At 41.3% G+C, this 22,269-nt stretch overlaps 1 protein-coding gene across 2 annotated transcripts in view; it reads right to left on the bottom strand.

Moving 5' to 3' along the window:
- Positions 1 to 2,242: 2,242 nt before the first annotated feature.
- The window catches only part of LOC140543135 (A-type voltage-gated potassium channel KCND3-like), a 131,809-nt gene continuing 111,782 nt past the window's right edge, over positions 2,243 to 22,269 (bottom strand). The window contains exons 3-7 of one of the 2 annotated variants that reach the window (XM_072666164.1): positions 19,794 to 19,962; positions 12,725 to 12,826; positions 8,287 to 8,379; positions 7,333 to 7,580; positions 2,243 to 6,286 (exon numbers count right to left, since the gene is read on the bottom strand). In XM_072666164.1, coding sequence (XP_072522265.1) covers positions 6,079 to 6,286; positions 7,333 to 7,580; positions 8,287 to 8,379; positions 12,725 to 12,826; positions 19,794 to 19,962 — 820 coding nt within the window. In that variant the 3' untranslated portion in view covers positions 2,243 to 6,078. The remainder of the gene's footprint in view (positions 6,287 to 7,332; positions 7,581 to 8,286; positions 8,380 to 12,724; positions 12,827 to 19,793; positions 19,963 to 22,269) is intronic. The other variant, XM_072666165.1, reaches the window with a different exon arrangement.

Genomic DNA, 22,269 nt, shown 5'->3' with positions numbered 1-22,269 from the left:
GTTTACGATATAGTAACATCTCCCACATACTCTCCGCAAGACGCCCTGTTGTGTCTGGCACCAAAATGTTAGCAGCAGATCCTGTAGGCCCTGTAAGTTGTGAGGTGGGGCATCCATGGATTGTAGCAGTGAGCTTTAGATGCCCATGACCCTGTCACCGGTTGTCTTTTCTTGGACCACTCTTGGTAGGTACTGATCACTGCATACCAAAAAAAACTTCACTGACCCTTTACAATTTGACCCTTATCAAAGTGGCTCAGATCCTTTAATTCTTGCCCATTTTACCTTCCTTTAAAGCATCACCTTCAAGAACTGACTGTTCCCTTGCTGCCTAATAAATCCACCCCTTGACAGCTGATTATCCTCATCAGTGGTTTTCAGGTCACCTCAGTCAGTAGTACTGATATTATGGCCGATTGGTGTTCTTTATAGAAGGTAACTGGCCCACAGTGGTACGTCGCTTGCTCTGTACCACTCACTGGAGTCCTTGTTCTGTGCATTAATGGTCCGTGGAGAACCACTGTTATGGTACTTGGAGGCACTCAATGTGCGAGAAGTTCATCCTCTGTACATCTTCACCACGGCTCTGGAACATCACACAAAGTTAGTGGTTTCTGAGATGCTACCACTGTTCGCCCGCTAGGACATCAGTCAAATGGTGTTCTTTGTCTATGAGGATTGTTTTGCATTCTGCTACAACTGACTGGTGTGTTCTCTTATTTACACATGCAGCAAACCGTCACATGATATGTCCCGGGCCTTGATGCTGTTAAAAACCTAGTTCACTTAAAATGGCAACTTTACAGGAGAAGAAAAAAAAACAAAAACAATGTAAAGACCATAGACTGCCAAAACTCATGTTCCAGATTACAGACACTGGTCTTGCGGATCAGCTTTGCACTTATGGGTCCCATTTTTTGTTCATGAACATCAAATGTTGAAGCTTTTACCGCTGCCACTGTGAAAGTCTTTTTCATACAGGCAGGTTTCTGAAGCTGACGCAATGGCACCATCTGGTGGTTGAATTGAAGTGAAACAATAAATCTTGTCTATGCTGTAAGGGATTGGCAATGTCACCACTGCTTAAGCCCCTTATCAAGTAAAAACACATTTTACACATGATTTTAGAGTAAGAACCAATGAATGTGGAACCAAATTATATTTCAACATTTTCCCATTCTATATTTTCTGCAGTGAAAACCAATCTAATGTGACACCAAAGTGCAGTGTTTGTGATGAACTGAAGGCCAAAAACATGGAACACAATATTATACAACAGTTCTTTTACAGCCATACTGAATATACTGCTTTAATGCTGTTAGTGTGGAACTTGTCTTCTAGTGCACCCTTAAATGAAGGTGTATTCTTTTATTATTCTGTTAAAAGAACATCTGGGATTGGTCAGGATGTGTGCCTCACACAATATAACCTTCAGCGACTGGTTAGCAAGCTTATTTTGCACATTGCAGACTTCTCTTATTCCAGGATTGAACAGGGCAACACTGTGATAACGACTGTGATATTACGCAGCCCTGTTACTAATAAAGATGATTTTGCTAGTTCAGAACATGTCTTCGGCTTATGATGATCTGGGAGTGAGGCTGTTGGTGAGGGTGGAGACCTCAGAGGAGATTTAGGATGAAGTTTGGGTGACTTCTGCTTTGTGGTAGGAAGCCAGTTGCCCCTCTGATAAGCGGAGCCAAGACGGATAGACAAAAGGGCTCAAAGGGGAGTGACGGGGTGGTGGAGGGTTGCACAGACTTGTTGTAGACATGTAAACAAGGTAGAGATGGAATTTATAGGATGTTAGATTAGGGAGGAGGAGCTTCAGGAATGTTCCTTCTGATCTAGTAAGACATTTCTAATATTATCAGACTACCTAGTTTTTTCCACCTCAGAAGCTGATCTTCATACAATCTTTAATTCAAGTTAATGGCCTTCGATTTCTAAGGACTGACAAGCAGTACAATATGAGACGTACTTCATAAATTCCCAAATTGAGGTTCTCATTCAAACTCTTCATACTTTTGGTTTCATCATTTTTAGAAGATCTCCAATGAATGGGATACTGTTTGTTTTACAGCAGCCAAATCATAGAAGTGATACCTTTTCACATTTAATGAGTGAAGATAATCATAGCACACCCAACTGGTCCTTTATACAGAAATCCACTGGTTTTGAATCCACCGTTCTGGCCAGCTGAAGAACAGAAGGCACTCAGAAGGAATAAGTCAGAGACATGTTCGACTGGAGTAGCAGTTTGGCGCTTTTTATCGGACGCTTCTTAGATAATTTCACAGGACAAAGTCATAAATTAGAAACAACATCTTACAGAATATACACAAGACATCGAAAACAGATCCCAAAGAAATGAAAAAACAAAAAAGAGACAGATGAGTCGGAATCTAATGAAAGAACATTTTCACAAATACATGGTTTTGATCATCAACTCTGCGTTTCTTCTTGCGTTCCCGTTGTGCCTTTTCCTGGAAGAAGCGACGTTATAACTTCGATGTAGCCATTTACTCTAACGTAGGCCTTTCAAAATGAGCCCAATGAAAAAGGGAATTGTACCTAAATCACAGAAAGGAAAACAAAAGGCCTTATTTCAAATCAAACCGTCAGTGAATCTCTTTGACTGCCAATGACACCAAAGCATGCCACTGCATGCAAAAGAAAAACTAATATCAACACACATTTCAGCCTTTGAAAACAACAGTAGGCCACCGATAATTAAATCAACGCTGACGTAGGTTTTCGAAATGGTCGGTCAACGTGCGCGGCCTTCCACTGGAAATGGCAATTCGAGAATCAAGGCCTAGCTCTCAGTTCTCCAGTAGCTCATCACTAGTCACCTAAACAGCCACAATGAACAGACGAAAACATTCACATTAGACAGGGCAATGAAAATCTCTGTGCTCCTAATGGGCCATTTACCTTATTACTGGTGATACTGAATGCACTGCGAAATCTGTAACCACTGTATGTTTGCAAAGTCTACTGATCATGTGGTACAAACATTCTAAAATGAAGGGATATATTGAAATCAGGCATTCAGCAAGAAATGAGAGAAGAAGAAGACAAAGAAAGAAAGAGAGAGGACAGCATTGGCGAGAGCAAGACATCGCATTAAAACAGAAATGAAAGAGAAACCAGCAGAAGGACAGACCAGCCCTGTGTTTCAATACTGTTTTCTTTCTGTTTCTTTTTTTCAGTTTTAGATGTTAGATAGCCAACGCAGCCAGCGGGAAGCATAGGTACCCAGCTCTGATGCATCGGCTAGTAGACACCTGTAGCAGCACTGAAGTGATGTGGGGGGAGAGAGTGCCATATACCATCTTTCCACCAGGGATACAGCAAGGCCAGTTGTGCTCTCTTGGGCTCAGACTGCTGATGGCACGCAGCATTCAATACTACTTTTAATGTGCTCTTGCTGTTTGCCCTTTCTTGTGATGGTATCTAAAAGGCCATTATTTTAGTAGCTCAAGGAAACTTTGTTATTTGACAGGTACTCAAATCTTAAATGTATATATGGAAGAAGACATGTCCAGACATCATTATGCTCTAAACACACTAATTTTCTTTTATTTGCAAATACACGCCCATAAAAGCTATTATTTAACCTGAGAGCTGCAATATTTTAAACTACAGAATATTTATAAATGTAAGAATTTGATTCGTTGTGTGCAAATCAGTTTTATTTTGAGCCTGGTCACTTCCTACTCCTCCCACTATACCAGAAACATGACCGAAAAAATGGGGCACCAGCCAGCCAGCCAGCGAGTTCTGAGTGAATGGGGGTTAATGCTGCTAAATGGCTAAAATACATATTGCTATGTATTTTTAGCCATTTGTGCTAGAAGGTTATTTGATTTTGGAAAGCAGAATGTTGTGTTACACTAAAAAAAGAAATTTACCTACATCTTCCTCACAAATAATAACAATAATAAAAAAAAAAAAAATCATCCATCAGTTCACTGGGACTCTCTTTGCAGTGCCCTCTAGTTCTACATTTGATGTTTTTTCATTGTTAAAAAGTCTAAGCCAAGATAGCTTATATTGTATCCATACTTTTGTCAGATATGTAAAGAGCATAAGATGGCCAGAAACTGGAAGTCTCTGACATGACTTGGCTGACGTTATTACGTTTTTCTGCCTACTATCTAGTTAAGAGCTATATAGCTAGCAACAACAAAAAAGAATGGTAGTGCACTATGGTCCTCATTCTAAACCTGAAACGTATGCTGGACCAAAGCAAATTATTCCCAATGTTAGTGCTTGTTGTACACAGTCTCCAAAATTCTACACTCTTAAAAAATGGGTTCTTCAACTATTCTTTAGTAAAGGCACTGGCTCTATTTAATGTTCAAAACTCTCTATGTCTGGTTAAATGGTTCTTCACTATGATGCAAAAACTGTTGTTCTGCTGTTAAAAATGTTAAAAATTCTCTATAACTCTGAAAAGGGTTCCACTATTGTTAGAAGACAAATAACTCATGTTCAGCGCTACATAGAACCCTTTTTTCTAAGTGTAGTTAGCCACTGAGGCTAGCCCAACTATAAGCAAGTGTGACCCAGCTGAAAAAATGTAATCCTAGGGCATTTCTTCTCAGGTTCATGTTTTGTTACATTGTGTATAGTTGATTGTATCCTATAGAACTTGACCATGATACACCTACGTCCCGTCATCATCACCTACGTGAGCTGCGTCAGGGTTTGTAGAAAGAGCATGTGTCTGATGTCAAGGGGTTGTCCAGTCAGTGGGTAGCTTTTTCCATAAAAAAAATGAATGAACATTAATTTGTCTCCACTAAACTGCTAACATTATGACATTACTATCAGCAGCACCAACTTCAAGCGCAGGACTTGAGACTACTCGTAAATCGGCAAATGAATGGACTTGTTCTGCAACAATTATATATTATTCCTGTAATTGGTCCAAAAGTCTGAACCATCTAAAAATACTGCAAATACACTGCAAACAAACCAAATCATGATTCAGTTTGATTCGGAGAAAGGCCATCTCTTGGTCAGACCAAATTTTAGTCCTTTGGTCCGGGATGTGGTCTGAAGTCCCTTTCACACCTGCTCTTTTGGTTTGAGCCAAACTGAAAAACCCTAAGGTTCGAACTAAACAAGGTAGGTGTGAATGCACCCTAATGCTGCGTTCGAGTGCATATCCGAAGGTTGTATATGCCAGATGGTTAACTAGCAAATTTAACCATCTGGCCATTCGGGTGCTTGTTGGAAGATCTGCCCAATAAGAATTGAGGTCTGTAGGATATCCCAAAACAACGACACTGTGAAATATTGATCAAAAGAGTGTTTACGACTTGTAATTGTGCAATCTGAAAGTGATACAAACAGAACGTCCCAGTTTTCGACAACACTTGAACGCAGCAGTAGTTGTCCTCTTCTTCTGGAAGTTCCAGCTTGTGTAACACAGGTCCTACAAATTTAACAGTATTGAAACACAGGGTGTATATTTCTACTGAAAGGAAGCAGAAGCAGTATTAAAATCAAAACACCTTTCTAGTCTAATTTGAATGGCTGGCCTCTCTCTGCAAAGTTACATTTGACTCTAGTGTGTTCAAAAACAGCTTAATCTTGCCCAAATGTACTGTTTACATTATCATACGTCTTACAGATTCCACTGGAACTTGTGAATATCACACAATATTGAACCACGTTGATTTCCATTATGTACTGTGTGCCTATCATGACAGATGACAAATGACCAAACTGAAACGAAACATTTTACACTAATCGTCTTCAGCCTCTTCATCTATAAACTGTGATCTTTTTTTCCCTTCAGTCCCAAAACATCTGCATGAACAAACTACCAGCCTTCTAGCTTCTAGCAAGTCAGAAGAACAAGGACATCTGGAAACCTGCAAAAACACACAGGCCACAATCCAGTCATTTTCTTCTATGGTCCAGACAGACATCAGTCAGAAGCTGCAGCTTCAGTGTCCATGTTCAAATTCCACAGTGTCCACCAGACGTGTTCAGCTCCTTGGCTCTGCTGGCCCTTCCACGGTCCTTCCTTCTCGTGGTGGTGGGGCTTTATTGGGGGCGTCACAGGGCCGACACCTTGACAATGTTGGAGCTGGAGGTGGTGTTGATAGTGGCCGGGGCGGAGACGGGGTTTGCCAGACCGTGGCCATCTCCATCCGGTGGGAAGTTGGTAGGGGATGGCAGGCTGATGACAGCTGTGGTGATCTGCTGCCCCCTGCAGTTGATTCGGCTTCTCTCACTGGACTTCATGTTGAGACTGGAGCGACTGCTGTAGCCCGTTAATGAAACAGATGACATTAGTCAAATCTCAGCAAGTTCCATAAATGAAAAATCAAGATTTCGTATTTCTTCTTGCCTAAAGTGCCTGAAGTGTGTGATGTTGAATGGCTGAAGTTTGTATAATGCTATTTGGTGGGGTATACAGTTGCGGTCAGACATTTACCATCATCGACATGAATGTTGTGGCGATATTAGGCTTTCAGCTTACTGTTTTTTTCAGAGGTAGAATGAGTTACAACATACATCTTAAATAGGAAAAAAGGAGAGTTTTCTGAAAGTAACACAAGGTCGCAATTATGCATTCATGTTCGTGATAAGAGTATGTAAACATCCAACCACAGCTGTAAACTTTCAAAAATGACCCTCTAAAAGCAAGCTGCATACTTCAAGCATGCGTTGATGGATTCCATTTGGGCCAAAGGTAAGATTGGTTCACTGGGTAATTGGGTTTGTTTATTGAACACTATTATTATATTTGGCCGCACTGGTCACATTTTAATTGATGAGTGTAAATACATTAAAGAATAGTATAAAATAAAGTATAATGACTGTTTATGGCATATTAAATATATGTTAGATTCAGACAATTAATACTAAATAGGATTTAAAAAGTGCAGAAAATGATAAGTTTTTAGGTTTCTTTCCTGTCAAGGATTTGTTTGTGTATTTTTAATCAACAAAATGTGTCATTTGATTAAGACTGTAGCTTCATTTGTCATGAAATTATAGAATTTTGTTTTTTTAGGGTCAGTTCAGTTTAAAAGCTTACATCAAATAACTAATACAATGATCTTAAAATGACTGGATAATAATTAGGAGTCAAAATCAATGTGGGTTAACAGAAACAGCACTTATATGAATTACAAAAGGAAAACCTCACCTTAAGCAGGTTGTATTTTTTGCATTGAGGATGTTATAGAGCACTGAAAATGTTATCTGAATATATGGTTATACATTGTAAAAAGCCAAAAACGTATGATGTATTGTCTCATCATGCTGCCACAGTGCCCTCTAGTGTGTAATACGAGTCCTCACCTTGTGCTGAGGCTGGGCTGGTCTCCACACTGGATGTGGATGGCGCTGAGCTCCTGCAGGCCCTGTGTGTGAGTGTGCGTGTGTGTGGTGGACAGGCTGGCATTGGGCAGAGGGATCCTCTTGCGTGAGCGGCGGGTGCAGCAGGTGCCTGTGAAGCCCTCCTGACTGGACAGAGATGGACTTCGAGAAAACTGTGTCCCCTCCACACAGTTCTGCTCGTACAGCTGCTCGTCCACAAACTCATGAGCCTGAGGGGAGGATAGAGAGTGCTTATTTTTATTTCTTTTCTTTATTTCATGTTCTTGTGTTTTACCTACACAGCATGTGTATGTTTTTGCTTCATGGATTTAGTATGGTTTTATTTTCCCTGCTTTATGTCTTTACTATGCTTATTTTGTCTATAAAGTATGCTTTATTTAGTGTGGTTTACATCTTTATTTTGCTTTTTGGTGCACAGTATGCTTTGTCTGTCTGGTTTGTGCATTTCTACTGTGTTTATTTTGTCTATAAAATTATTGCTGCTGTTCGATGAAAACCATGTATCTTCATCTTGTATTTGTGCAAAGAATGTAAAGCAGAAGCATTTTCGCTAGTGCATAGTGGTTACCTAAAACTTGTCTGTCACTGCATGCTTTAGACCTGTGGTTTGCTTGGTGCTAATTGGAGGGACAAGGTTTTATTACAAGCTACATTAGCCTTGTAGCTCTAGTGCAAAATTAAGGAATCAGACTTGTCTGTGCTAATGAACTACATCAGGGGTGAGGACAAAATTTTGTACCTTTTATTTGTAGTTTGCCACATTAGCATTTTAAGAGTGGAATGAAGGTTAAAGGTTAAGCAAAGGTTAAGCAAAGTGTCCAAACAGATTACCCGTTATTTGGATGTACAGAACATCACATCTATAGATAAGAGGTTAAAAGGCTCTTCTGTAAAAAAGTGTGTATGCAGACTCACAGTAGTTTTCTCCAGGCAGTGCAGTAGGTGGTGGTGTTGGCTCTCCAACAGCGATGAGGTTTTATTCATGTGTTGTTCCTCCTCTTCTGAACTCTGAGACACACGAATATATGGAATGCATTCAAAACCAGATGCTTTCTATTCAGGGAAACAAAGACTTTTCAGATGAAATTCCTGTACTAGTACTGGTTTACTGAGAAATACTCCTTTGCGGAATACCCCAGCAGTTCACAGGATAACAAGTGTCAGAGTTGAGTAGTGTGTATTTCATGTGAATGCCAGTAGTGGAGTAAGTAGTCTTTCTTTACACACAGAATAAAGATAAAAGTAAAAACTACTAAAAAACTACTGATGCATTTGGAAACACAGTGACATAAGCCCTTACAGGAGTGGAGTGGGCAGTGGTGGCTCAGCAGTTAGAGCGCCGGGCTATCGATTACAGGGTTGTGGGTTCGATTCCCGGGCTCGGCAAGCTGCCACTGTTGGGCCCTTGAGCAAGGCCCTGCTCCCCGGGCGCTGGAGTTGGCTGCCCACCGCTCTGGGTGTGTTTGTACTCACTGGCCCTAGTTCACTAGTGTGTGTGTGTTCACTACCGCAGAGGACACATTTCGCTGTACAGTGTACAGTGACAAATATGTGCACCTTTTTTTATAGTCCTTAAGTGATACAGATGATATAGTTGGAAACATGTTTACATGTTTCATTAAAAGTGATTCAAGTGTTGTAGCTGTCTAAGGCAGGATCCACCACAGTAAAAAAACAACAGGTTTGCTCTGCTGTATTTTAATGTTTCTGCACATCCAGTCTCAACATAATGGTAAATAGGCTACTGCATGTGCAGACCTAATACGATAAAGCTGTAGAGTATGAAACTTATTAGATCAGGAAGTCTTTGTATTTAAAAGTACACTTACCAATTACTGTTTTCATGTTTGCATTCCTAATTAGCTAGTTAGTCAGAATGCCCAATTCAAATCTGGATTCAAAGCTAGCTAAGATGTTTTTCTCACATTGTCACATGCAGAACAACATCAGGCTTGGCAATTTACCTTCCATTTACCTTGTTTTTCATCCATTAATTGAAGAAATGTAAAGTTACAGTCATATACATAAAATTGTGCATCACTGGTCAAAAAAGCATATGTTGTTGTTTACCTAAGTGAAAAGAAATCATCTATTTAGAACACATTTCTAAAAGTTTTTTGCTTAGTTTAACACAGTGGAAAGAAAATAAAACGGTTTATGTTAGTTATATTTAGCAAATACATTCAACTCAGTATAGTACTCTAAAATCTACAGAGAATTACCATGTAGATATTTTTGGACATATTATTAACCTATTATTATTTCATCTTTATAAACATATGAACTTCAACAAAACATGTATGATGAACACAGATGCCCAAACGCTTCACTGAATGGTACAACTGAATGAAAATCACACAACAAAGTTTGAAGACATAAGTAATAATTTTGTGAGCTATATTACACAAAAATATGTTATTGACAGGCTAACAGGGTTAAAATGAATGGTTGTTTGGGTTCCCAGCAAAATACCAGTAGTTTTTGTTTTTCACTTTTGTTCATTGCTCAAACAGGTTCGGGACTGTTTTACAATTGTCAGGAGATCCTGAGTTCAAATTCCACTTACAGCATAATTGGTCTTGTTTATCTGCTTGTAGTGGCCCATCCATGTGAAACACAGAGAAAAAGTGTGCTTGATAGCATTTTTATTTTGTTAATTAAAAACATTTGAATGCTTTGCTGGCACAATTACCTTTTTTCAACTCAAAGCCAGAAAAAGCTGAAATATTGTGATACATTTCGTGTACCATGGTAATGTCTTTAAATATTATAAAATTGTACTTTTGTCACATTGCCCACCCTACCACCTTTTTTTATTTAAAAGTTGCTTATGAATTTATTACCAACTCACTCCCTAACTGGAAGGTGGCCTCTGGCTGTATGGTTGAGTTTGTGAGGCAATGAATAACAAAGGACATCTCAGCCACTGTCTTGACATCTGTGTAAGAATCTCTCTAGGAGCATAACAAGGCCGCAGCAGCAACTTTCTTTCCAAATAGATTTCAGTCTTCCAAGACCTTGTGCATTTCTCCCATGCAATGGCAAGTGACGGGGATGACACGCCTGTAATTCCATGTGCCAATCTCTGACAGCTTCATCACAACTGCTTGTACGAAAATCGTCCACAAAACAGAGACAAACCCGCCTGCGCCGGTGGGATGGCTGCCTCCTGACACCTTCAGCAGAACTCCTTTCCTTGTGAATAGGGAACGCTGCCTGATATGACAGCATCTGTGGCTGTCTGCCATACCAGATTGCTATGCACAAAAGCACTGGGGGGGAACAGAGCAAACAGCGCAAGCCAGACTTTAAGGGCTAAGAGCGGAGAGAACCTTTTCTTTACATAAACGTTAATGAGTTTTAATTAGAGGTATGATTTTCACTGGCTTTAATCTTGGGCGCCTCGTGAATAAATAAAAAATAGAAGATGAGGTCAGACAGAAAGGCTGATTCTAGGACCTTTGCATGCAGACAGATGAAGCTCTTTTTAAGTCGGCACCACTTCTAATTAGGATGGAGGTGAGTGCGAGTTAAATCTGTCCTGATTTCCCTTTGTGTATGGGAACATCAATAGAGTACAATAAAATGGTGTCACAGGCAGTGGGATTTGACAGAGTCAAGTGTGGTCACTGTGGGTTAGGCCTGGGATAAGAAATCTTATTACTTTTCCAGAGGTACTCACGGCTGTGTTACTGTTTTAAATGCGTACTGAACTTAACTGCAGCCCGACAACCCTGTTAAATCCAGCTTTTGTCAGGTCAAAAATATCATCACATTTTAAACTGAAACTGAAAAAATCTGCCCAGATGTGACCCAACCAAAAACTGTCAACTGCCACACAACAACAATTCTGCCTGAAGCTGACTGTCATCTGACACAATACTGCCAAAAGCTGACTGTAATCTGACAAAATTCTGCATGAACCTTACAGTAACTATGACAAAATTCTGTCTAAAGTGGACTGTAACCTGACACAATCCTTCCAAAGGCTGACTGTAATCTGACCATCTTGTACTCACAGCTGTGATACTCTTTTAAAAGCTTACTAAACTGCAGCCTGACAACTCTGTTAAAGCCATTAGAGCTTTTATCAGGCTTAACATTTTTACCTGATCCCAAAAATCCTTCTGCCCAACAAACTTCTGCCTAAAGTTAACTGCCACCAAATAACAATTCTGCCTGAAGCCGACTTTAACCTGACAAAATTCTTCCTGAACCTTACAGTAATCATGATGAAAGTCTGCACAAACTTTACAGTATCCATGACAAAATTCTGTCTGAAGCTGACTGTAACCTGAGAAAAATCTGCCTAAACCCTATAGTAACTACGACAAACCTTTGTCAAAAGCTGACTGTATTCTGACAAAATTCTGCCAGATGCCAGCTGTAACCAGACAAAATTCTGTCTGAAACCATCTGTAATCTGACCAAATTCTGCCTATAGCCGACTGTAATCTGACCAAATTCTGTATAAAGCCGACTGTAATCTGACAAATTCTGTATAAAGCCGACTGTAATCTGACAAATTCTGCATGAAGTCTAAAGTTGACCAAAGCCCAACAAAATTCCCTGAAGCCGACTGTAACCTCACAAAAGTCTGTCTGAAGCCGACTGTTACCTGACCAAACTCTAAGGATAACTGTAGCCCAAAAAAACTCCTGAAGCTGACTGTAGGCTAACAATATTCTGCTTGATGCCAACTGTAACAAGACAAAATTTAAAATTGTGCTACCAACTGTAGCACAACAAAATTCCACCTGATCCTTACAGTAACCTGACAAGATCTTTTCTGAACCCAACTGTAACCAAACAAAATTCTGCATGAAACCAGCTGTAACCTGCCAACAACCTGCCTGACAGAATTCTGCTTAAACCTAACTGTAGCTCCACAAAACCTCCACCAACTGGGCAACAAATACTTATGAACTCAACAAGTCACTTTGGGGCAACAGTGCCAGCCATGAAATCATCAGTAAACAAAATAAAAAAGAATAGCATCTTTATCAGCTTTCCAAAGTTAAGTTTATATTCCACATTGTTATAAAAAACAAGGATAATGCTGGCTGAAGTCAGTTGTAGGTGTAAGACAGACTATGACAAACAATACAATTTTAACCTGACTTGAATTAACTGGTCTTATTGTGTTTGGACAAATACTTTAAGCTTTATGACATTTTATGTGATATTACATATTCAATGTAATTGTGTATCTGCACCTTTGCGAGAATACCATTAGATTATATTGTTGCGTGTGCTACTGAATCACTACAGTATCACTGACTTGTGTAGTACATTAACATATATGGGGAAGTTTTGTTCTACACTATTTCTGGGAGGCGGACAGGGCGCTCACCGTCAGATCCAGGAGCTCGTTCAGGAGGCCGTTGCGTTTGCTCTGCAGGTAGGCGTTGGAGCTGCCCTTCTTGGCTATTCTTATCCGGGCCAGGCGTGCTTTCTGTGTGGGCAGAAAGGTCCGGTGTCAGACAGCCAGTGGGAAGAGTAATGAATTATCCACTGGGTTCCAAACCGCTGTCTCATCCATCCATCACACGGCAGACAAACACTAGGCTCAAGTGAAATCCTAAGATTGCTAGCGCTCTGGCTTGTCGGGGGGTTTTCAATTACAGCCTTTCTGTAAATACACAGTACATCTGACAGGGATTCACAGTTTATAGATGAGTAGCGGGACTTCAGACAGTACTAACAGATCTGAAATTCCAAACATCTGTTGCATGTGTTGACGTTTTGCAAAAGAGAAAATCAAGTCTGTAGTAATAATAGTAGGTAGAGTAAGTGGACTGAAGATGATTTCTCTTTGATGTGACTATCCAGAACTCCAACTCCCACTTCTGACAGCACAAATCTTTAGGGGCAGTGGTGGACACATTTCGCTGTACAGTCCACACTGTACAGTGACAAATACGTGCACCTTTATCCTTTAATAACCCTAAGTTTAAGCATGGGTAACATTTTAAACAACCCTTTAGAAATGACCAGAGATTTGTTATATTGGATTTGTTAGTACCATCTCTCTCCATAGACGACAAAGGACTACTACTACAGAAACATGAGGTACTCCACATATTAAAATCCGGTCATATACCAGCTACAGATGGTCTGGCAACCATTGTTATTACATTCTAATGTAGTATGCAAAGGTTGAATTGGACTTTTTCCACCGTTCCACAGTCTCGTTGATATGGGCCTCTATGCCCTCAAGGTTCCATTACAAAAACAGTATCGGGATTGGAACATCTGGGGGCTGAAATGAAAAACGAACGATCTGAGATGGAGGAAATGGATGAGAAAATGGGAGAAGATCTGGCGAAGTGGCAGAGATAAGTCTTAAGTGCTTTTCACTCATTCAAGGTGAGAGTCACGTCTTAAAGTCTGTCACACACTCTCTGGCAGCTGCGCACACACAAGCTCCCTCGAGACGTGTGAAGCGCTGCTCCCCGGAGGACGTCTCGCGTTAAGGAAGCCATTTAGTGTGGGAAAACGGTTTGTTTCACAAAGATATTGAACAACGCCAACTCTCTGGGCGTAGGAGACACAGAGGAGGCTTTCGCTATTGCTTCTGCTTCATTCAAATTCAGCAATGACAAACAGAAATGTACAAAAGTAGTCGAAACTGGTGAAGTTCAAAAAGTTCACCACACTTACAAACGATAATAACAGCATAGAGAATGCCTTAAACCCAGCTCTGATGCATCGGCTAACAGATGCCCATGCCGGCCAGCATCACTGAAGTGATGTGGGGAGAGAGAGAGAGAGAGAGAGAGAGAGAGAGAGAGAGAGAGAGAGAGAGAGACGTCTACTTAACCAGAGGAAGCAAGACCAATTGTGCTCTCTCAGGCTCCAGTTGCTGATGGCAGGCAGCATGACCCAGGATTCGAACCAATGATTTACAAATGAGCTTAATAAAACTAAATACCTATAGGCATTGTTGGTTTCTTGGTTCAAAACAAATGAACATACAGCTTTTTTTAAAGGCATCTGGGAACAATCTCACGTTTTTCATATGATTGGTAAATTATTGATTGTCGATATCTCTGAACTCAGTGAGTGGCCCTTAAAATCCTTTTGTGTTTAAGTGCTCACAGTTTGTTGTCCTGACATGCCCTGCATGTACAACATCTCTCTAGTGGCTGCACTTGACTTTGCTCTGCCATTACTGGCGTGAGCCCTGGTCTGTTTAGAGCGTCCACTGTGCTCCGCTCATGGGGAAAGAGAGGCTACAATCAGCCTTCTCATTTGTCCAACAAATTGACCCTGTTATTTGTGCAGAGATATATATAAAAAAAAAACAAGAGCACTCCACCAATGAAAGAGCCGCAGTCAAAGCCTACTTAAAAAAAACAACAAAAAGAAAACAATAGGAGTCCGCTTTGGGTGAGTGGACAGACAGAAGTGACCCTGACTATGAGTGGTCGGGGGCAAGAAACAGAGAGTGGGAGGTTAAGGAGTAGGAAATTGGGTGGCTTCATTCTAGATCATGTTTATCCGTTATGGAATGGCGACGGTATTTCGGACGATATTGCTGGGATTTGTTTTGGGGATGAGGTCAGGAGGATATGACAGAGGTCCCAGATGGCCCACTAATTGTAATGGGCGTCTGAAGTGGCCCGCCATTAGAGCGGAATGAAGAAAGATGATGGGAGGGACTGCATGGGGTCCCTCAATCACTATGCACAGGCCCATGATGAGCAGCTGCCTGGTTCTGGAGTCACACAGTGTCCAGGACAACAGCAACAATGGGCATTATTTATTGATCGATTTGGGTTAAATGAATGGAGAAAAAAGGTGATGAATAAAGTCCAATTACAATGTCCAATAACAATTTGAGATGGGAACCTCCAGTCTAGTTCACAAATGATCATTCAGTTTTTGCATGATCATTTTCCATCTCTTCTTTTGTAGCTTTAAACACGTTGAGAAGCTAACCTCTTCATTAGTTAAATGGTCGAAAACTTCAAAAAGAAGCTCAAATTTAAATCCCAAATAAAACTCTTGCAAACAATAAAGAATTGTCTAGATTAAAGGCTGCACTGATACATTACATTGTCTTTCTGATAAACTTCTTTCGCTCTATTAAATATATGAGAATATATATAATATTATATATAGAATATATAATGAGAATTATAGCCTTTTTGTTTTGTTTCCTTGTATTTTGTTTTCTGGGATAATATTTGCCATGGTTATGCATCAGTAACCCTGGACAGTCAAAAGCATATTACTGCCAGACTCAAAAGTGAGGCACAAGGATAGCGAAAGCCAGTGAAGCAAGCGGGTATCCATGCTTGGCTAAAGAATTACCCTAGCCTAGCTAACTGGCTTTAACATCTCTTCAGCTGGTGAACAGTAAACCACACCAACATATAAAAAAAACGGCACTATCCAGTAAAACTCAGGAATAATTACAAAATTAATTACAATGTTTGTGTTGCTAAAAAACAATGCTATGCTATGCTATGCTATACAAAACTGTGCTAGTTGGCTTCTGTGTGAGCTGTTGTAGTGCCATAAACCAGCCAGAAGAGAGCTCATCAAATCATTCACAAGCCCACCACTAATGAAAAAAATACGTTCAATTCTAGGGCCATTTCTAGGGTTGTAAATGGGCGTAGAAAACAAACTGTGTCCAGGCCTATTTTGCCCTGACCAAAGTCACATGCACTCCATTAAGACATGAGATATTACCATGGAAACGCTAAATGAATGCATTCTGTAGCACCTTTAACTCTGCTACTGTCAACTGTCTGCAGTAACAACACTCTGCATCACTTCAATGAGGAAAAGGGCAGGGCTAAACTGCTTTTGCAACTCAAGTTTCCAGATACTGATGGTTTACAACTGGACTGGGCTGGAGAAACACTGCAGAAGAATGTTCCTCTCACCTCCTGTATGACGTGAATGTATCATTGAGCCGTCCTTGTCTAAGATAATTAATATAGCATGAGTTCAAAGGAGTCTTTGAAGAGTTCCAGCCTTGCAGCTTATCCTAGGCTTGGCCACCGCTGCATCAGTCCTCTGAGCTTTGGCAGGTGTGAAGGGTATGCGGAATGACTTCCCCTTTCCAATTCGCCAACAAGGGCTTGTTGAGGGGAGCTATTTGTGGCAAGAGAGTGTTATTAAGGGCAAGCAGCTCCCAAAGCTGCCTCTGTCTCCCAAAACACACTACACGTCTCGCTTATACTCACCGATTCTCTCGCTCTTTTGCTCTTTTTTCTCTGTGCATCTCCCTCCTATTTTCCCCTTTCTCTCCGCCTCCCTCGCTCACTTTCTCTATCTCTCCTTCTCCCTGTGCACAAGCTCTGTGCCTTCAAACCGCTTTTATGTGCCAGCTCTGAAAGGTCAGCCGCACTGTCGCTGGGCTGGAGAGCATTTGTTGTTATTTAAGCATAAGGTGAGCAGGTTGAGTGTCTACTGGGGGTGCGCAGTCAATAGGGAAAACGGTGGCTGTATAATTCTTATGAATAAATGGGAACATAAACACACTTACTGGGTATCATACATTCTGTCTCAGCACTATACGCACTCCGGGGACTGGCTCACGGCGGGGTTTTATTTGACTGTTTTAGCGGAGTTTCTCTGTGAAATAATTAGATTCAGCAGGAAGCATAACAAAATGTTCAATAAACAAACAATCCAACCTCAGGCTGATGCAAATGGCTGCATTATAAAGCATTTTTTTCTTTGGGCTTGAGGGAATATGCCATTTTAAGTCAGTAATTTGGAGAAGTAAAGCAAACATGGGTTTCTTATCTTAAATCACATAAGTAAATATTGGAAGCATGTGTAAAAAATGAAAGAACTAAAATCGCAATGATTCATGCAGGTATTGTTCTGATCATAAAGTACACTAGATCAGGGAATTCTAGGCATGTATTATGAGAATGGACTGTCAATGGATGAGCCATGTGATACAGTTGCATCGAACCTAGTATTGTTTTATGTCAATGCAAATGTGCAAATGCATGCATACATATATTCTATAGTCCTGGACCTGAAAAACATAAGATGTACTCACAGGAGGAAATGAACAAAAAATGAAATTAAGAATGAAAAGTATATCATTGAAATGTTAACATATTTAATGGTGGGGGAAAAAAAACAATAGCAAGATTGATATATAGAATTTGTGTTTGGTAGATTATTTCTTTGATACAACAATGCTTCTTGGCAATACATTTTATACTGTTGTAAAGCCTGTTAATTTTAAATGGTGCCACATTTGTAAGGAACATGCATTTGTAGTATAAGCAGTAGAGCTGAGGATGTATGAAAAAAATTGTCAAATCCTCTTTGCCAATGCCAGACAACGTATTCTGGCATTGACACCTTTGGTGTTTGGTGGACTGGATGATGTTTCATGAAACATTTGAAGACATAGTGGCAATTTATTCATTTAACAAACACAAGCCTCATTAGCATGTGGAAGAACCATACACAGCCACAACAGCCTGGCACCTCCTCCTCATGCTGGTCACCAGCCTGGTCACACACTGCTGTGGGATGGCATCCCATTCCTCATCCAGCATTTGTCGCAAATCAGCCAACGTGGTTGTGATGATCACTCTGGCACGAACAGCACGCCCAAGCTGATCCCACAAGTGTTCAACAGGGTTGAGGTCAGGACTTGTGGCAGGCCATTCCATCCTCTTCACTCCCAAATTCTGATAAACTGTGGGGGCAAGCATTGTTTTCTTGGATGATAGAGTTCAGTCCCAGACTTTGGAGATATGGGATTGCCACTGGTTGCAGAATTTCATCTCGATATCTCTCTGCATTGAGATTAAGCCTCCAGTGATGATAAGCCTCATTTTTCCAGTGAGGGAGATGCCGCCCCGCACCATCACACTGCCTCCACCAAAAGATATCAGTGCAGCAATCTGCATAGCTGACAGCATATATATGTCTCTGACATCCCCCGTTATATGGAACCTGGTCTTCAATTTGGAGATGGTACTATGGTTCACAACTTGGTTTTGCGGAACACCAGCTTGAAGTCTCCCTATTGCATGGGCCCTGTCCAGATCAGTCAAACGTGGCATGCCGATTCTTGGAGCAGGCACCTACTGACCACTGTAGCAGGGTACTAGGCACCTGATTATCAGCACCTCGGGGTAGCAGAAGCTCAAAACAAGTGTCAATAGCAACAACAAAATGGGTGCATCCCACATGAAAAATCAGCTCTGCTGCTCATCTCACAAATTCATGTTCCTTACAAATGTGGCACTATTTAAAAGGGAAATTAACAGGCTTTCCAACGGTATAAGATTTATTGGCAAGAAGCATTTTTACAACAAAGAAATAATCTACCAAACACAAATGTCCTTACTTTTTCTGCTAAATATATATATATATATATATATATATATATATATATATATATATATATGCACCAATCAGCCATAACATTGAAACAACCTGTCTAATATTGTGTAGGTACTGTCAAAACAGCAACAACCAGTCAAAACATCAACTCTACAAGACATATCCAGCATTAACTGTTGTTTTACTAATTTAGGTGGGATTGGACCAGACAAGCCAGCCTTTGCTTCTAACATGTATCAATGAGGCTTGGGCACCCATGATCGTGTCAGCAGTTGACCGGTCATTTTCCTTCCTTGGGCCACTTTTGGTAGGTATTGACCACCAAGAACACCACAATACCTGTCGTTTTTGGAGATGTTCTGATCCAGTCGTCTGGTCATCACAATTGGTCCCTTGTAAAAGTAGCTGAGATCCTAACACCTGCCAATGTTTCCTGCTTTCATGCTTCCAAAACATCAATTTCAAGAACTGACTGTTTATTTGCTGCCTAATATGTAAGCTGTATCCCACCCCCTTGACCGGTGCCAAAGTAACAAGATAATCAATAAGATTCACTTTACCTCACATGTTATGTTATGGCTGATCGGTGTATAAAAACAGGTATATATAAAGGAAGAGCAAAAGCAGAAAGCTGAAGCTTGAACAAATGAGAAAGCAATCTTCAAAATCGTTTACACACCTGTAACCTCTCTTGATGAGCAAAGGCATCATTCGTCTAAATCACAAAAACCTCACCTGCTGACCGCCATCAATCCTATTTGCCCTTCATCAAAAGAGGCCATCACTCATCAAATCTTTTGCCACCACCATTAAGCTAATGATCCTTTGCATGAATGGCCATTTGGTGGTGCGTCTGCTGGCCGGTCCAAGGGCATGCACCCAGCCACGGTCCACTGTAGCGCATGCCAGGTGTTAGTCGCTCATCTGGGGCCAGTGTGGTGGTGGGGGGTGGAGGGGGGGACAAAGGTGCACCAATCTCTCTCTCACACACCCGTACACACTCATGCACACTCAGACACACAGGCCAGCCTTTGTCACCCCGTTAGTGCGGCAAAGCTGAGCGAATGGCTAAAGGTGTTCACCTGTACCTTCTGAGCACGGCGCTTGTCTGCTCTCTGGTTCTGGTGATAGATTCGGCTAAAGTTGGACACGATGACAGGCACAGGCAAGGCTATTACCAGCACCCCGCTCAGGGAGCAGATGGAGCCGAAAATCTTCCCCGCGATCGTCTTAGGCACCATGTCTCCATAACTGGAGGGCAGAGTGGAAAAAGAGGGGTGGAGAGAGAACAAAGGCATAGCAGAGGAGGAGGGTGAGACAGATGAAAGGCACAGATAGGTGGCAGGGGACAGAGAGAGAAAGACAAATAAGACGTTAGCGGCAGTCAACACATAAAAAGTATGTTATATACGATTATAAAAGACTGCCTTTCGGCTTACACAATGCATCGTTAAGCGGACGCTTCAGATTTTGGCACCAACATTCTGACACACAATTTCTTTCCTTTTCTTTTTTCCCATGTCTGGACCAGTTACCACTACAGTTCCATGCTTATAATTGTAATTCAATTACTTGTGAACAAGAGGCTGCAAAAAAGCTACAGCACAGGTGGGTAGAGAGGCAGAAAGATAGGGTGCTATCTGCATTGCCCAGACCTAGTTTAACAAAGCCTGCCAGCCAGCTCCCATGCCAGCCTCTGACTGGGGACATCTGTGGAGGGGCATAAGCTCCCAGGAACCAAGAGCTTTATCTGAGTTGTCAGGTACAAACCAGTGTGGAGTGGTGCCAGAGGGGCCAACTTGTTGAAGTACCTGCCGTAATAGGTATGGTGGGGGGGACTGAGTGAATGCTGAATTAAGCTGTATGTTACAGTGAATGGCTACTTGAACAAAACGGCAGTCTAGATATAAGTACATTTCTGAGGAGTGGCAAAAGTGGGTCACAGCAAAAAGCCTTCAAAGGCCATCCAGCATAAAGTACAGCACAACTGCTTGTAATTGTAGGAAGAAGCTAAAAAAAGGTCAGATCAGTTACCAACATCGTCGTAGCGGTCTGTTAAGCCTGATCATACGCTGATATAGCACTAAACTACAATCACAGAGGTTTGACCAGAGTGAATGTGTACATAGCCATAGTCATTGCTAAAATACTGCATTTAATGGAACATCAATTTAATTTTGTTAAAGAGGATCTGGGGCCACAAGAGTGTCATGATGGTATGAAAAGGTTAGACTTGTCAGAAAGGTTGGACAGGTTAAGTGGTTCCCACCTCCAGGCACTTGCTAGGCTGTTGCTATGCAGTCACTAGGATGAAACTTGTGCTAAGTGGTAAGTGGTTACTAGGGTATTGCTAAGTGAATGTTAGGCCCTTGCTATTGTATTCCAGGAGGTTGTTGACTGCTGTCAAGTACTATCTGTGATACCTCTGTGGTTGGCTGAGTGTTACCAGTGTATCCAAAAATCCAAAGAAACTGCCATCATTCAAATAAATTCCAGACATGTTGCCTAACACTGGCTGGTTGAAAGGTCTTGTCATGGTGTCCTGAACTGCTGTGAAATTCCTAATAATATTGTAAACTGTTTTTCAAGCAAGACATTATGCTCCACTCCATGCACCGGTCTCCTTTACCCTGCAGTAACTGGCAATAATTGCCAGCACTCATCCAACTGTGCAATTGGCTCGACCCTTGGCGGTTTTTAATGAGCCTGAAGACTCAATGTTGGTCACCACCACAAGCTGCCATGGACACTTTTCAGAGGTGTAGCATATTCCAGTGGTAAATGAATCATCAACAAACTATCTCCCGCTTGATTCCGCCGTGCTATCTTCACGCTCACTGCACTAAAGTAATGGTATCCCATTACTCTGCCAGGAGTTGTCTGAATTTCAAAATGTCCCCGATTATTTGCAAGAGAGGACACGTAGATGTGACATGATTAATTATGGATTTGCCTCAGTGAGTTTGCACTCCTTTGCAACAAAGTCACAAATAAAAACACAAACAGCTCCATTCGAACCAAGCTCTGAATGCACGGGGAACCCTAGAGTAAGTTGATAAGGTGGTGTGATGATAATCGCAAGGGATCCATCAATCTCAGCTGCTGTTCCTCCTTTATAAGTCTTCATGCAAGTGAAGATAAAAGCAGTGCAGAGAGAGCAAGAGGGAGACACCCAACTTAATGAGATCTCCTTTCTCTTTTTTCCTTGTGATACTTCCGACTTTGAGTTACATGCCACATTTCAATTAACAACTCCCGTGTGCTTGACTTATTCTTGATCCGTTTTCAGATAGTTCCACTGTGGAGGACTCATATTCAGAAGTCTCCCCGCAGCCTGTGCCCTCCCTTGCTCCTTCCGTTTACTCTTCATTGATTTTCTGGGCTGTGTGCAGGATGGGACTCTTAGGCAAGCCAAATGCTGCTGGCTGCAGGGCCCATGGGAGCGCTCAGAGAAGTGGGCTTTCAACCACCCTTTCCAACTCCAACGTTTTCTCCTACATTGATATTCCCCTTGAATAATGGCCCCACATGAACACTCTGCCACTTCTAAGCTTGCCT

Source organism: Salminus brasiliensis, chromosome 21 (assembly GCF_030463535.1).
Source record: "Salminus brasiliensis chromosome 21, fSalBra1.hap2, whole genome shotgun sequence".
Lineage (NCBI taxonomy): Eukaryota > Metazoa > Chordata > Actinopteri > Characiformes > Bryconidae > Salminus > Salminus brasiliensis.
This window is presented reverse-complemented; position numbering and strand designations above follow the sequence as displayed.